This window comes from Cyprinodon tularosa, unplaced genomic scaffold, assembly GCF_016077235.1.
Source record: "Cyprinodon tularosa strain WSP-4 unplaced genomic scaffold, ASM1607723v1 ctg298, whole genome shotgun sequence".
NCBI lineage: Eukaryota > Metazoa > Chordata > Actinopteri > Cyprinodontiformes > Cyprinodontidae > Cyprinodon > Cyprinodon tularosa.
This window is the reverse complement of record NW_024039005.1, coordinates 192,501-209,682: the sequence shown is the minus strand read 5'-3', so window position 1 is coordinate 209,682 and position 17,182 is coordinate 192,501. Positions and strand designations below refer to the sequence as shown.

The following is a 17,182-nucleotide window of genomic DNA, read 5'->3' as shown; positions in this document are numbered from 1 at the left end:
TTTGGTTTTATTTTTTTCCACTAAAACTGTATCTTACATTAAAGGTATAGTTTAGATTGATCAATTTCAATTCAATTCTATTCAGTTTATTTCTATAGCTCCAATTCCCATCATGTCATCTCAGGTCACTTTCCAGCTCACCAGATCATCCAGTCAGATTGATTCAAAGTTTTCTATCTAAGGAAAACCAGCTGATTGCATCGACTCATTGACTCTTCAGCAATCCCTCACACTAAGCATGCTTGTAGCGACAGTGGAGAGGAAAAACTCCCTTTGAACAGGAAGAAACCTCCAGCAGAACCAGGCTCAGTGTGAGCGGCCATCTGCTGAGGCCCACTGGGGTTCAAGGAGACAGAAGCAGACATAGAAAAAGAAGCATAGATACAAAAGGCAACTGTCAACCAGCTCCACAGGCGGCCCCGTCCAGGAAACACACAGCCAGGCAGACGAGCTCCGAGCCAGCTCCCATGTCAGAGGATGAAGAGAGCACATCCAGTTAGTCACAGTCAGAGAAACAGGACTACACTGGAAAACAGGCCAAGCTCCAACATCTAGAAACAAAGGTGTTGATGGCAGCAGCACAGCTGATATTTCTCTCCAGGATGGAGTCACAGCCAAACAGGAACAGACCAGATGAAGCTACTATGAGAAAAAGCAGAGAGAGCAGAACGTTAGAGATTGAACTAACAGATTCTGCAGAGTGGGAGAATAGAGATAGAATGAAGCAGAATGATGAAAAAGGGGTCCCTATGTCCTCCAGCAGTCTAAGCCTATAGCAGCAGAACTATAGAGATAGATCAGGATAACCTGAGCCACTCTAACTAGAAGCTTTATCAAAAAGGAAAGTTTTAAGCCTAGCCAGATTGTTAAATCCAGGATATTAGGAGATACACTGACACAGTAAAATGAGCTGCGATTAATGTAAGACCTAAAAAGTCCATTTTAACAGTCAGGTTACACATGGTGCTGCTCTGTATCAGTGTCAGAATTTCAGAGTTGATTTTACTCCAATTAGAGCTATAGAAATAAACTGAATAGAATTTAACTTAGATCTATCAAGGTTACACTAAATAATAAAAACAAATACAAAGACTGAACAGAGTGACCTACCTGTATTGCAAGCTTATGTCAGAATGCTGCAATAATAAAAAAATACAATAATAATACAAAAAAGGTAAATTAGATTTAATTCTGTAGTTGGTGCTGTATTTGATATCGCCCACAGAGGCCTCTTCTTCTTCTTATGGAGATTTCCTGCTGACTAGGTGCATCCTGGCCCTTTGCTGCCTCTCTAGGTGAAACACAAAGTTACCGGCAGAGGCGTTTCCAGCGTAGAGAACTTTTATGACGCATGCGCACTGCTAAAAAATACACTAACAGCCATTGGAGATATCTTTCACCCCAGAATCCTCTTTCCTGCCTTTAAGAAAGGTAACAAAGTATTTGTACTTTAATTGCACCTCTCTGCACCGCAACATAAACATAAAGCCTCTTGATGAGTCTATTGACACATGATAAAACAAAATCCATACAGACAAGTTAAAAGATTCCCCTGTACAAACGCACTTTAAATTACTACTTTTCTATATATCTAATGATATGTATGCAATTGTAATAAAATGATCAATTTGGGTCTTTTACTAACTGTGAAGTATTTTGGCAGTGTTGATGCACCGATTTCCATTAGCTTGGAAATGATTCCTCCATGTCTGCTGCTCTTTACTCCCATTATCAGATCATACTGGAGGCCCAAATAATGACAGCTCTGTTAATATTTCTGAGCTCCATGTTTATGGTTAAAAGCAATCCAGATAAATGCAAAGGTGTTGGATGTGCGATATTCATTATTCATCGGCCTCATGTGTGCCGTAGCCGGGAGGAAGCACTCTCACTGCTGGTGCGTTTCTGAAGTGCATCACAGCCGACTGACGGCTTGAACTGCTGCTCCTCTGATGAAGTCTTTCTGACCAGTGACAGCGAGGAAAGGTTGTATGATGAGACGTTAACCTACCAGGCATCCATAAGTTGTGTTTTCTAAGAAGGTCCAATTAGCGTGTTAGAGTAGCTGCTTAATGCCTCATTGGTTTTGACTCAAAGAATTCAGTTACAATTCAGTGAACATATTCTGCAGGTTTGCTTCGGCCGCTCATCGCTGTGAAGAGATTTCTCAGTCCAGATCCCCTCAGAGCAGAGCGGCTCCAATGAGAACAGGGCCTCAGTACAGAGGAGGAGGGATGCGTATCTTTGTGCTACATTAACATTCCATCCACTTGCCTCTGGTCCTTTAATTATTCATCCATGCACGTCGTTACATAATTCTGTGTAAGCCAGCGAGGGCTTTTTTTCTCCTCATAGATATTAATAGACAGGGATGTATACTTGTTTGCCTTAAAGACACGATGCACCCTATTTATCGCTTTGTGGACCGTGTGATACCATTTTGATTATTAATGAGCATATTAGGTTGCTTAAATAGATATAAAAACAGTAGGAGAGTGTTATGAGCTAAATCAATATTAATTAGTTTGTTTGAGTTCGCAGTGGTTTATTAAAATCATTAGTCTCATAGAGAAGAGACCGTACCACTGATTATAGCTGGCAGTCATTCTGCTTCAACTAAAACAGAAACAAAGCCTTAAAAAACATTGATTATTAAAATGTTCTTCAGGAAAAGTTTTATATTTTCTTCCTCCTCTCTTTAATTTTGTTTTGGAAGTTTTATTCTGTTCTTTGTGGTTTTCTTTATGTTTTTATTTTTAAGAATGTTTATTTTTTCCTTGTATACCTTTTTTTTATATTGTATGTTTTTCTTGAATATCTTTATTAATCCAACATATTTTTGTTTTGATATGAATATTCTGTTTAAGTGCATTTGCATTCTTTTATGCAATTATTTATTGTTTTATTTTGTAAAAGTGACTTTTAAAAACAACAATCACATCACGATAGATATTTTCTAAAGACCTCCTATTTTGCTTTTAACTTGCACCTGTTCACCCGTACTCATACTTGTACTCATACTCGTCATCTTCCACTTAAGCTGGACGTACACTGTGCGATTTTTGTGGCGATTTTCCAGTCATGCGAGAATCTTTCGATACTTAGCCTTTTCTTTTTAGGGCTTTCAGCACAAAATTGCACAAATTGCCAAGGCAGCACGTTTCACTCTAGTGAGCTTCATATTCTCCTTTTTGTTTGGCTTCCGGATAGACGAGTCCGAGTAGCTCCATCTCACTGCAGAGCTGAGTCCCACCTGGTTTTTGGTCATAGTGTGAGCAGGTAGATCGCATGAGAGCATCGGGCCGAACATACATCGTGAGATGTAAACCGCAGGGTTTAGCCATACAGTGTGAGCAGTAGCTGCGTGCAATGACTGAAAAAATCGCACAGCATACGCCCAGCTTTATCTGGGAAGACCTCTCAGTGGAGAAGCCCAGACTCCTCTCTCCTCAGACACCTTCTCCATCCCTTCCCCAGAAAACCTAGACACCAGAGGCATTCTAGGTCAACCAAGAGACATTGGTCCTCCACCTTAGCTTGGACCTGGACCTCTTTCCAGTGGGGCATGCCTGCAACTGGAGTCTAGGGGGCATCTGCAACAGATGCCCTTTCCACCTCAGCTGACTCCTGTCGGTGTGGAGGAGAAGCAGCTCTACTCTGAGTGCCTCCCTGATAGCACAGCTCTTCATCGGCCACCATTGGGATGAAATCCCCCGGTCCCCAATCGACCCCCTCTGGCCCTTAGCGATGCCTTGAAAAACCTGCCCATACTAAGGTTCTCAGAAAGCATCTCATCCACTCCGAAGCCTTGTGTTCCTCTTGTGTTCTTGTGAATTGGAGCAGGACTAGAGCTGTTGACGTTTCACAAGCACATGAGAACGCACAAGTACACATATTGAGAAATGGCCTATGTCTCATCTAGAGGTAGGAGTTGTAAATACACTATATTGCCAAAAGTATTTGCTCACCCATCCAAATTATTGGAATCAGGTGTTCCAATCACTTCCATGGCCACAGGTGTATAAATTCAAGCACCTAGGCATGCAGACTGTTTTTACAAACATTTGTGAAAGAATGGGTCGCTCTCAGGAGCTCAGTGAATTCCAGCGTGGAACTGTGATAGGATGCCACCTGTGCAACAAATCCAGTCGTGAAATTTCCTCGCTCCTAAATATTCCACAGTCAACTGTCAGCTGTATTATAAGAAAATGGAAGTGTTTGGGAACGACAGCAACTCAGCCACGAAGTGGTAGGCCACGTAAACTGACGGAGCGGGGTCAGCGGATGCTGACGCGCATAGTGCGAAGAGGTCGCCAACTTTCTGCAGAGTCAATCACTACAGACCTCCAAACTTCATGTGGCCTTCAGATTAGCTCAAGAACAGTGCGCAGAGAGCTTCATGGAATGGGTTTCCATGGTCGAGCAGCTGCATCCAAGCCATACATCACCAAGTGCAATGCAAAGCGTCGGATGCGGTGGTGTAAAGCACGCCGCCACTGGACTCTAGAGCAGTGGAGACGCGTTCTCTGGAGTGACGAATCGCGCTTCTCCATCTGGCAATCTGATGGACGGGTCTGGGTTTGGCGGTTGCCAGGAGAACGGTACTTGTCTGACTGCATTGTGCCAAGTGTAAAGTTTGTTGGAGGGGGGATTATGGTGTGGGGTTGTTTTTCAGGAGCTGGGCTTGGCCCCTTAGTTCCAGTGAAAGGAACTCTGAATGCTTCAGCATACCAAGACATTTTGGACAATTCCATGCTCCCAACTTTGTGGGAACAGTTTGGAGCTGGCCCCTTCCTCTTCCAACATGACTGTGCACCAGTGCACAAAGCAAGGTCCATAAAGACATGGATGACAGAGTCTGGTGTGGATGAACTTGACTGGCCTGCACAGAGTCCTGACCTCAACCCGATAGAACACCTTTGGGATGAATTAGAGCGGAGACTGAGAGCCAGGCCTTCTCGTCCAACATCAGTGTGCGACCTCACAAATGCGCTTCTGGAAGAATGGTCAAAAATTCCCATAAACACACTCCTAAACCTTGTGGACAGCCTTCCCAGAAGAGTTGAAGCTGTTCTAGCTGCAAAGGGTGGACCGACGTCATATTGAACCCTATGGATTAGGAACGGGATGTCACTTAAGCTCATATGTGAGTCAAGGCAGGTGAGCAAATACTTTTGGCAATATAGTGTATATCTGACTGAATCCTCCCTATTCTCTCACACCCTACCTACTCATTTGGGCCTGTAGATTCACTCAAGCTTCCTTCTTTTGCAAACATATCCAACTCACCAATAGGAGTTGACAGCTCTGTCTCTCTTCACCCAAGTCTCCAAGACATGTGGCACAGGATTAGAAGATACAACTAAAAAGCCAGGAATTAACCTTTGGGTGTTGTGGTGCCAAGCACAACCATTCGGTTGCAGTGCAACCTCTTGCATTCAATGCAGCCGTCACATCATAGACAATCAATGACTTGTACAGTGGTCCAATAATCAAACACTAACCGGGTTCAGAGCTTTGGTTTTATTCCTCATCACACTCCTTGAGGTGTCACTTTCACATGGGCATTGAAGCCCCCCAATAGAATGAATGAATCCTGACAGGGGCGTTATCCAGCATAGGTCACAGAGATAGCCTTGTAGTGCTGTTCAACCCAAAGCTGAGACAACAGTCATAGACCTGCCCCCTACCCACAGGCACAAGGACCCACTCCACCCCTCTGGTTTTCCAGTGTAGAAGAGAGTCCAGTCTCTCTTAAGGAGCTGGATCCCAGAGCACAGGAGTGCAAGCCGATATCACTTCACCCACGAAGGAACCAATGGAGCCAAGAAAGTCAGATCAAATGTGTAAAAGGGTTAGGGTTAAAAAATGTAGCGCTCAAAATACAGTATTCCCTTTGGAGTTGATCTAAGTAAGGCCCTGTCCACATGAAGTCAACACGAACACGAAACGCTGATATTTTCCAAAACGTTTGCCGTAAAGACGGAGACGTAAAATAAATGTGAGCGTCCACACGAATGCATGAAAACGCTGCAAAATGTATGCCAGGCCTGTAGGTGGCGCTGTGGTGCCAAAGCAAAAATAGGCGACGAAATGTTGGGCATGCGCACTAATATTTATACATGGTTGCCCTGCGGGTCCATTTTGGTGGTTCAGTCAAATTCAGGTGCTGAACTATGTGGTGGATATTGCTCTGTTCTTCCTGGAGATATTCCAGAAGAAGAAGATTCTGTTGTAAGCCCGACAGCAGGGTGAGTAGCATGAGCAGCAACCATTCAACACAGTACGGCGCCATTGTTGTTGTGATAAAAAATATGCGGTTAGAGCGTAAAGATGGAAACGCGAAAACGGCGTTTCAAAATCTTCCCACTCTGAAGGCTGAATAAAAAAAAGATCGTTTACAGACCCCCGAAACGCCGGCTTCGTATGGATGAGAGGCTGGTTTGGTGAAAAATTTGTGCGTTTAGGCCAGGGTTCGTCTTCGTGTGGACGGGGCCTGAGAGTTGGAGCCTTAGAAGGTGCCAGTTTGATGAAGGCATGAGTAGGTACTTCCAGGAGAAAATGACGGAGAACATCAACGTTTATTTGACTGAAATCATCGCAATGAACTGACTTAACAATCACAGGAGTATTATTTACAGACTTAATACACTTTACAGTGTTTTAATACAGAACTAAATGCTTGTATTCTTTATTAGAATTCCTACATAAATTGATTATTCCATGCATTGCTGGTCTGACACAGCCCTCCTCCTGTGACAAAGGCTTTCTAAGCCTGACATAATCACCAGAGTCTTTAGGGGCTCTGCATAACACCGTCCCCAAGGCAGTAGCTCCCTTCGGCCACCACATTCATTTGCACATCACTGGAGGCAAGTTGAACTCAGCTGTATGTTAACACAGTCATAGAAATAAGGTATTTAGCCACAGATAAAATAGTCACAAAGTCAATGCATACAGTTACAGGTCAGTGGAGAATAGTAGAAAGAAGTACAAATCCTCCCTTCCTCAATGAGAGCATTGAGAGTGTACTTCACATCCACGTGTGAACGCTGGGGGCTTTTTATCCAGCAGGTCTGTGCAGGGATAGATTCCCAAATGGTTCTTTCAGATTGATGGTGGACTGGGAGAGGAGCTTTTAGCGGCATTAACCCCGGACTCCTGTATCCTGCCTCAGAACAGGTATCAGAAATGCAGCTGCCTCACCCTCAGAGGAATCCCTGAAATGCATCAGGATTCCAAACATTTACAGCAAACTATCTGGTTTTACTGGACCTTAAACACAAAAATCCTGACTTTGTGTTGTTGATATTGCCGAGGATGATGAGGTAGTTGCTTGGATGGAGCTCTGAGGCATGAATGCAAAATTGCAGGGAGTATTGGGAGGCTATAAAGGGAAGCAGAACAGAGAGCTGTGAAAAAAGACACTAACAGCACCTTGTTTAAAAAAATGCATTTATTATTTTCTTATTTTGTCCGTGTACAGAAAAAAAAAACAATTATCTGCTGTTTATTAGAATGCATGTGAAAAACTCACATAAAGTTGCACCTAAGTGTGAAATGGAGAGCAAAATTTTTTTTTTTACAAAATAATACTCTGAAAGATGTGGCATGGATTAGCATTCAGCACTATCTGCTGAAAAAAGCAACATACAGGAGAAGGTGAACTTCTGCAGCAAATTCTAACCCTTTGTTCCCTGAGAAAAGCAGAATCCATGACTAATTCTAGTTGTTTTAACTCTTTCTCCTACTTTAGCTGTGGATTTATGCAGAGGAAAAAATTTGCTTATTTTCTCCCCTTCTAAATATTTTTTCCTTATCTGCTGTGAAATGTAGAATTTACTAATTTCCATGGTTTGTCTTCAATGAAACCATCGTCATTTGATGCTTATTACTGAAATGGGATTTTACAAGATGAAGCTATTTTAGGCTAAATTACTGTTCCAGAATGCAGGTAATTAGTCGTACCTGAAAGTCAAGCAAACAGCTTTTAAAGTGAGACGGCAGGATTCAGTGGAATGCGAATGCTGATGTGGTTCATGTGGAGAAAGACTTATGTAAGCAGCCATGTGCAGCAGTTCTCACTATGATCTCTGAAAGTGAGCTGCACTTCCAAAGCGTGATATAAAAAGTGGGTGGCAATGAAATTGAGCATAGATGTTGAAATACATCACTCCATGATCTCAGCATGTTTGTTTGTTTGCAGACCAGTGGAAAGTCTGAATGTTTTGGGAAAAAAAATTGGGGTGTGGAGGGTCTGGGTTGGGCTCTCTTTCTCGCGTCTCTCTCCAGCCTAGAAGTGGAGTGTCTTTGCCCCCCTCCCCCTCTCTTCGAGCCGCTGGCCCTCGGTCAGGTAACCAAACAGGATAGTATCACAGGACGGTGAAACCCAAAGTATGCCTGCCTGCCTCCATATGTCCGTTCACGTGTGTCTGCGAGGCTCTCACCCGTACCTGTCATATATCCTAAATCTTCTTTGTTCTCAGTGTGTTTGCTTGTGTGTTGCATCCCCTCCTGAGCCCCCCCACCTTTTCAGACACACCCTTGGGTCCACTCCCAACAGACATCCCCAAACCCACATATATGGTCTATATTTCCAGAGTCGTTGCTATGCCAACAGCCCACTTTTTGTTTCTTAGTTGTGGGAGAGTCTGATCTGAGCTCACTCTGCCTCCCACTGGACACTGTAGAGAACTGCAGGCTCTACAGACTCAGATCTACCATAACAGCCCCTGAAGGGTTGGATGACAGAGACGCCATCGGCGCCAGAATCATATCAGTTGTTTTGCCAAAATTAATATTACTTTCTTAGATATTGAGAAGAAAACTGTGGAATTAGTTTTTGAAACATGGAGAAGAAAAAGTTGGTGAAGCTGAGCTGCAGTCTCAGCCACCATGTTTCAACAGCCTGGAGGCAGGAAGCTGCTGCAGCTTTCACCTGAGAACGCACTGAACCCTTGGATGAAGCACGAGGGAGAATGAATAATTGAAGGTGTTCACTCTTCCATCCATACTAGTCTCCCCTCGCTGCGGAATACATGGACCAGATTTCCTGTTTCCTCTACAGGAATTAGTGCAGCAAAATTATACATAACCCAGAGAAAAAAACAAACATCCATGTTTGATATAAAGCACAGTGGATTTGGAAAGTGAGTTTTTTTTAAATGAAAAATGTGACCAACATTCTTTCAACTTTAATTTGACATCTATCCTGTAAAGTTCAACTGAAAAAAACACTATTTTAGGGAGAAATGGTAAAATAAAACAAATGTTCTGCAAACAGGTTGCAGGAGTCTGCAGAAAACACTCTTAAACAAAAATTAGCTGATTTTAATGAACTTCTGTGTTTTTATAGGTTAACAACCATCAGTTTTACTTAATCTGAGTAGTCTGATTACTTTTAGTTCCTTTATCTGTCATCGTTTAAAGAGAATTAACAAAAAGGATCAGAGGAATGTCTTCATAAAAAAAAGCTTTTCATAGCTTTATTAACTTGAGGCTATATAACAATAACGGGACATCTGTGCCTTACAGAGCAATTAGCACAGATTGGTGCAGTTTTACAGTAAACTGCGCTTCTAACTCTATTTTGGTAAAAGACTTCAGCTTTTCTACATGGTTATACGCTGACATTGTGCTGCAGCACCTTAATCCCCTTTCTTAAATAAAATAAAAATATTGGCAAAAAGTCATTTTCTATCTCTGCTTGGTCTGATTGGATTAGCAGCAAACAGGGAGGATAAATCAGCAAAATATCCACATATCAAAATTTAAAACAAGACAAAGTCTAATATAAAAGTAATTAAATGTGTGGTTAAGGTTTTAACTATGAGAAACTAATGATTCCACATTCCTGTGAGCAACAGAAAAAAACAAATCTCTTTAAGGCTGTAGAGAAATTAGTTATTCTCTTACAAGAACAGAACTAAATTCTCTGTTGTCATTTTAAAATTTCTTATTTTACAATGAAAATATATAAAGTATCGCCCTTTTGTTTAATAGTATTGTTGTACATGTGTGCAGTTGTGAGTCCTGTACAGCCTATAAATAATAAAGTGATACTAAAGTGAACAACGATGATCTCAGTTTGACATTGTGGAATCAATATTAGGAGTCTTATAACCTTTCTGCTGTTTTTAATGCGACTCGTCTAACATTTAAAATTAATAAATATTCTAACATAATACAGAAGGTAACACAGAAAAACTCCAGAAAACTCCAGGCTCGACTTAAACCTCCCAAACTTTATCTGATCAATGTAAAGTTAAACCTTCAGGGCAATTATTTCAAAGTAAAGGTTTATCATCTCTAAGAAACGCTGGACAGCCGTTTATCCCTTTAGTCACGTACAAAAAAAACAATTTAAGATCAGATCGCCATATGCTTCAAAAAACAGCATAAATTAAGTCATTTATGCTGTTTCTTTTGTACATGACTAAAGGGATAAACGCCCGTCGAGGTGGTTTAAAGTTTATTTTTCGTACCAAACTAGAGAGATAAACTAAAGGGATAAATTGACTATGGGTATGCTGGTCCGACAGAACAGCGGCCTACTGGTTAGGACATAGAGTATGGAATTCAGAGATTCTGAGTTCAATCCCTACAGACTGCCAGTCTGGGTCCCTGAGCCAGACCCTAAACCCCACTCTGCTCCCCGGGCGCCTCACAATGGCAGCCCACTGCTCCCCAGGGGGAGGGGTTAAATGCAGAGGGGGAATTTCCTGGCTCTGTACTTGTGACAGTGGATTGACAATAAAACGCTAAAAAGCTGGAAAACTGAAAAAGACTGTGGGGTAAAAAAAATCCAAGTTTTGAAAAGGACTAAAATGAGTATAGATCTACATTTCACAGATAAACCTGTTGATAGATAGAGGATCTCCTCCAGTATCGTGAGGCGTGTTTATGGACTCCGCCTGAAGAAGGTTAAAGGTTTGAAGAAGAGTTAAAGGAGGTGCTGACTTATTAACTCATTATTATCTTTTTTTTTTTTTGTTGTTTTTCAGTTGAACTTTACAGAACAAATAATAAAATATAACGAACAAAAAGAAGGTTTTAAATTTCATTCACCTGAGCCTGATTTCTCATTTAAAAACACAGAATCCAACAGGGTGTGTGTAGACTTTTAGGCCCCTCCCTGCTTATTGAAATGTTTGCACCCCCCCAACCCCCCCCCCCCCCCCCCCCCCCCCCCCCCCCACACCTTTTTATTTCTATATTCTATTTTATTTTCTGCCAGTTGGACTGTTTGCTTGCCTTTTCTGTCTGTCTAATTGTCAGTATACTTTCCTTCAGTCAGTTTTGTCCTTGTCCTTTGCAAAAATGCACATTATTGCATTCAACATCGATCCTCATCCAAATTTGGAGTTTTTCTAGCGCACCCGACTAAGAGCGCGCATCTATCTTCCAGGTGAAGAGTTCGATAGAGAATGCTGGCCAGACAGACAGACGTTTTATGGGCTCCTTGTTTTCCTGCCTGTCCAGGGCATTGCCTTCACTCTCTCTGAGTGACACCTACTTGCATATATTAAATATGCACATGTAGCCAATGCCGGTCCGTGCTTTGGCCCTGTGTTCCTACTCCACACTTTTAGAGTGTTGCTAAAATGCTGGAAAATCAGGCTGCTTTAAAAACCCACTTGTATCGTCTTTAGTTGCTGAATTTTTTCAACACGTCCTCTTTTGTAACACTCTAAATGTGCTCTTCCCACCTTTTATTATTTCTCCCTTTTCATGGTTTTAGTGAAGTTCTAGTTTGGATGGTGTATCACATTATTTCTCATTTCTCAGTTATTTTTAATCTCACCCAAACAGATGTTTCTTTATTTCCTGATGATCAATTGTATTTATTGTCTTATTCTTTTTTCTTTGTGCTCTCTCTCTCTCTCTCTCTCTCTCTCTCTCCTTTTAGCATGTTTGCTCCTTTGTCTCCTCTTAAAGATATAGTGTGTGCATTTTATTTTAATTTTGTGTCTTTTATTCTTCTCAAACTGACCAAACTAAGCCGATCTTGTGTTTGCAGGCTTTCTTTCCCTCATTTCCTACCTTTCCTAGCAGCTCTCTTTGCTCTCTCTGATGTGCTGCCGTTTGTTTAGATCTCACTCTATGCTTTTTGTTTTCATAATCTCCATGTTGTTAATATTTGGTATCTCTTCTAAAACTGATTTTTAAAACTCTGCCTGCTTGTGTTTTCCTTTCATTTATTGTTTCCAGAGTTTTTGTCCTTTTATGATTTCTGTCTGTTTGTAATTTTCTCTGTTTGTGTTCCTGTTTTTCTCCGGACTGTTTTCTCATTGTTCAGACGTTCATGTTCGTCGAGCGGCCATTTAAATGGATAACCATCTTAGGTGTCCATCAACAGTTAGCTTTTTTCTGTCCTTTCTCATGGTTATTTTGGTCTTACTTTTCTCTTTGTGATTCTTTATTTTTATTCATATATGAAGAGTTTTCTCTCCAAGCGTGTGGAAGGGAATAAAATGTGACATTTATTAAAGTTGTATCGCAGTTCCAGCCGAACCACTAAAGCTCTCATGTCTCTCCCTGTTTGTTTCTATAAGATTCGCTGTTTGTTGTTGTAATTAATACAGATTTAAACATGCAATGTCTGTCCTCTATATGTGGCTATACATGTTTGTCTGTTATGTTTTACATTTATCTGTATACTTATATATGTATCTTAGCCTCAGAGGAAATAAATGTTCTAAACTTTCCAAGGATTGGAAACATTTTCTATCATGTAAAGTTGAATGGTTTTATTTCTTGTATTTTTTGCTTGTGGTGGTAACTTTCTTTTGAGGACGTCCCTGTAATTGTCTGAGGTTTAATATCTCATCCATCATGGCTCTCAGGTCTGTGTGTCATTAATCTGTGGAGAACCTGGCAGGTTTTCTTTGGCTTTGTTAGCGATGGCCACTAAATAAATAAAATCTGGTTGTGCTTTGAGGTGACATCTATCCAAAGTAGAGCTGGACTGAGCGGATGATTTTAGAGACAGGTGGAGGCCGCCCTCCCTCTGGGCTCACAGGCTTCCGTAGATGAGACGGCTGCTCATTAACGTTTCAACTTTTCTCTGTTTGTCATCCTGATTTTTTTCCTTTGCTTTCAGGGGGAACAAACCAGCAAACAGCCCCAAAGGTCACCCCCCCGACGCCGATGGCCACTCCTCTGTAACCGACCTGGCGAACTCACTCACTGGAGACATGGTGATGGTAAGAGCATCTAGTCATGGACTCGTCCATGTAATGCGTCGCTCTATCCTCCACATCAGTAGCACATGTTTTATTTGCCGGTATCCATCTTGTTTTTTAAAGCAGAGCTCCTGAAATCATCTATATCAAACTTCTCTTTGATAAAATAACATAACTTTGGTTAAAAATGAATTATTTGATTGAAAACGAGCCATACTGTGTGCTATTATGGTGGCAACAACTTTCCCCATAATATGCAACATTCTTTATTGCCCTACAGCAGAGATGGCAAAAGTACTCACTTTCCGTACTTGAGTAAAAGTACAGATACTTGTGTTAAAAAATACTCTGGTAAAAGTGGAAGTACTGATTAAACTTCTTTACTCAAGTAAAAGTAACAAAGTACAGGCTTGTAAATTTACTTAAAGTATAAAAGTAAAAGTAGAAACCACTTTTTTCATGCCGTTGCCTACATTTTAAATGGATGTCTGCCAATAGGACTAGATCTCCGTTGTGTTCATTTTCAATCATCTCGTCGTCCATGCTACTATGCTAACGCCACCGCCACCAAGCTGCAATGATTTGCCGCCAATGAATACCGCCGAATCTGTCGATTCATCTTGTAGCGGTGCGTCAAATGCAACGTAGATTCCCATCCAATTAGATTGAATTTGGTATTGATGACGTGAAAAATAATAACGGTAACTCCATTGAAACGATTCAAAACTAAAGTAACGAGCCAATTTTTTAAAATGTAAGGAGTAGAAGTAAAAAGTCGGCATAAAAATTTTATTCAATTCAGTTTATTTATATAGCGCCAAATTCACAACACATGTCATCTCAAGGCTCTTTCCAGTTCAACCAGATAATCCAGTCAGATTGATTCAAAGTTTTCTATCTAAGGAAAACCAGCTGATTGCATCGACTCATTGACTCTTCAGCAATCCCTCACACTAAGCATGCTTGTAGCGACAGTGGAGAGGAAAAACTCCCTTTGAACAGGAAGAAACCTCCAGCAGAACCAGGCTCAGTGTGAGCGGCCATCTGCTGAGGCCCACTGGGGTTCAAGGAGACAGAAGCAGACATAGAAAAAGCAGCATAGATACAAAAGGCAACTGTCAACCAGCTCCACAGGCGGCCCCGTCCAGGAAACACACAGCCAGGCAGACGAGCTCCGAGCCAGCTCCCATGTCAGAGGATGAAGAGAGCACATCCAGTTAGTCACAGTCAGAGAAACAGGACTACACTGGAAAACAGGCCAAGCTCCAACATCTAGAAACAAAGGTGTTGATGGAAAAATAAGTAGTAAAGTAAAGTAAAAATATCAGAAAAATCTACTTGAGTACAGTAACGAAGTATTAGTACTTCGTTACTTCCCATCTCTGCCCTACAGGTTTGATAATAAAATTACCTTCAAAACTACTTTATAATGCCATGATAATAAAGAAGTTGATTTAAGAAGTATGCAAAATAAAGTTTTTAACAATTCAAACAATATAGACAAAACATTTTTCTGACAGTACATAGAAATGTTTAAATTCTAGTTGGATGATAGAAACAGAAGCAGAAGGTTCGTGTGTCTTTATCCAAAAATAAACACTACATTAATGAAATATTTATTCTGGATATAATATCTATAATATCTATTGCATCAACTCTCATGAGCTGGATGGATTACCCCCCCACCCCCCTAGTTACCAATTATATTTAGGTTTATAAACTAAAAACTGTCAGCATTAATGCCTTCAAGGTTATGTTGGACCAAAAAAAATGTTTCTTTCACTCAGAGTGTTTCTCATGAATTTCTTCTAGAAGCACTTTTGTTATTTTTCTTAATATATTCGGTCAAGTTGTTTTTTCGTATTACATTGACGTTCATTTTTGCCATCAAAATATCCATATTTTTTTAACGTTCCAAAGGTAATAAGGTCTGTCCTGGATTCCAAAAACACTATTGGCTGAAATTTAGATTTTCCAAGTATTTCACTGAGCGTCCTATAAAGGGTTAAGCCACGGTTTTAAAGCTGTGATCAGTCGAACACGCAGATGATGCAGAGTGGAGCACAGACACAGAGATACAGGTTTGCAAACGCTCAGCTGACAGAGAAGGAGCGTGTCTGAGATTAAATCGCTGCTCCTGTGAACTCAAACCGGTAAATGTGCTGCAGCACAGGAATGATGGACTTACAGAAAGCACCTGGAACCGTGTACCGCCCCCTTAATCCTCTGGTAACGGACCGTTCTCACTTACTTTCATGCTACAGAGCTAAGTCTGATGTACGTATGGTTTTTGCAAACATATAACTAATATTCTTATTTTTGTGTTTGTTACAGGATAAATATACCTTTAGATGCCTAATTATATTGGGTTAATAGGCTAAAGCAGCATTCCTATCTGCACCAGGAGGATAAACCTGAACAACAGAGTGAATTATTTCTACCAGCAGACCTTGCAGCTCAGTGTTAATGTTGGTTCAGAGGGCAGGTTGATCTGAAACTGAAGGTGGTAATAAGGGGGGGGGGGGCATAATTAAGAAATAACACACCAGCAGTTCCTGCAGTAGCAATCAAGCAAGCCAAGTCATTCAAGGTGAAATGAGAGGGAAAATTCTCCCTCCTAAAACCAGGAAGAATTCTGAAACCAATTCTTTATCAATTTAGTCTTTTGATTAAAGCTTTAAAAAAAAAATTACATCTTCAGCTAATGAGTAGAACAGAAATCACGGATTAGTGGACCGCGGTCCGGATCCGGATCCACCTGCTGGCTAATCTGGACCGAACCTGATTTAAACATTTATAAATAACCGCATGCTGTCCGACGACTGTGTCTAACTTCACTTGCTCTGCTTCTCCTGTTAATACGGTAAAGCCCTCCGGATCCAAATGAGCCAATGAGCTGTCAGTCTGGGTTGCTGCTGCTGCTACTTTTAGACACAGCAGGCAAACCTGTGGCAAGCCGGGCGATGGGAAAGAAGGAGAAGACCATGAGAAAAAGAGAGCAGAGAAAGTGTGGACTGCTGGAAGAACTTAACCCGACTCCGCCAGATGGATTTACTCCGCATATCCATCTGGAAACCTTCCGTTGAAGTAATTTTGGGAAGGGGCGAAAATACTGGTTAGCTGATTGGCCTATGTTGGTGATAGACGGGCCATATAAACCAATCAGATCAACGTAGCATATGACGTACTAACAGAGCGACGACGAAGAGGAGCCAATTGATAGATCAAACTCTTGCTGAAACCAGTCGGGAGAAGAGCAAAAACATCTTTTCCTCTGAGAAAAGCCTCCAGAGCAGTGTTTTGCTCTTCTTTCAGTGAAGAAATACTCTGTAATTCCCATAAAACTTGCTCGATAGCCACGCTAAGGCTAGTTTCATCGGCTGAAGCCGCCATGTTCTTTAGACTGAACTGTCGCGCTTCTCGTTGCGTCACACCTCAACCCGCCTCAAAGCCAACGCTGATTGGACGTTCGTTTGGTGAACGGCTCCAAATTTTCTTTAACGGAGAGTCTCCAGACTGATCTGCGAGTGAAACCTTGAAAGCTCGCGAGATCAGGATGGTCTCACCAGGCTAGGAAGAACTGCGGTGAACTGGTGAAAGAAAAGTGAAATGGCGTGCTCAAAGATGACCCTGCACATTTAGAGGATGTTTGGCTCAACCTGCTGCTGTGAAGCAGGATTCTCCACCATGAACAGAATCAACAATAAATCTGGATCCAGGCTCAAAATGAGCTCCTTGATATGTGCTTGAGAATGGCTTAGTCTGCGGTTAAACCCAGGTTTAAAGCCTTGCAGGGCAGCCTAAAGCCCACTGCCAACATTAAGACAGAAAAAAGAAAGAAAATAACAAACCATCAGTTTAGGGGTTTGAGAAAATATTGGAATCAGGAAATTATCTATAAACCAAACTGAACGATTGTTGATCTCTACTTCAAAAACACTTTAGATTTTAAAAGTTTAATTCAATATATAACATATAAAACACCTCATTTTATTTCA

At 41.3% G+C, this 17,182-nt stretch overlaps 1 protein-coding gene across 4 annotated transcripts in view; it reads left to right on the top strand.

The window, feature by feature from the left end:
- syt7a (synaptotagmin VIIa) overlaps positions 1 to 17,182 on the top strand; it is a 179,904-nt gene that overhangs the window by 143,758 nt on the left and 18,964 nt on the right. For all 4 annotated transcript variants that reach the window (XM_038291252.1, XM_038291251.1, XM_038291250.1 and 1 more), the window contains one exon: positions 13,103 to 13,205. In XM_038291252.1, coding sequence (XP_038147180.1) covers positions 13,103 to 13,205 — 103 coding nt within the window. The remainder of the gene's footprint in view (positions 1 to 13,102; positions 13,206 to 17,182) is intronic.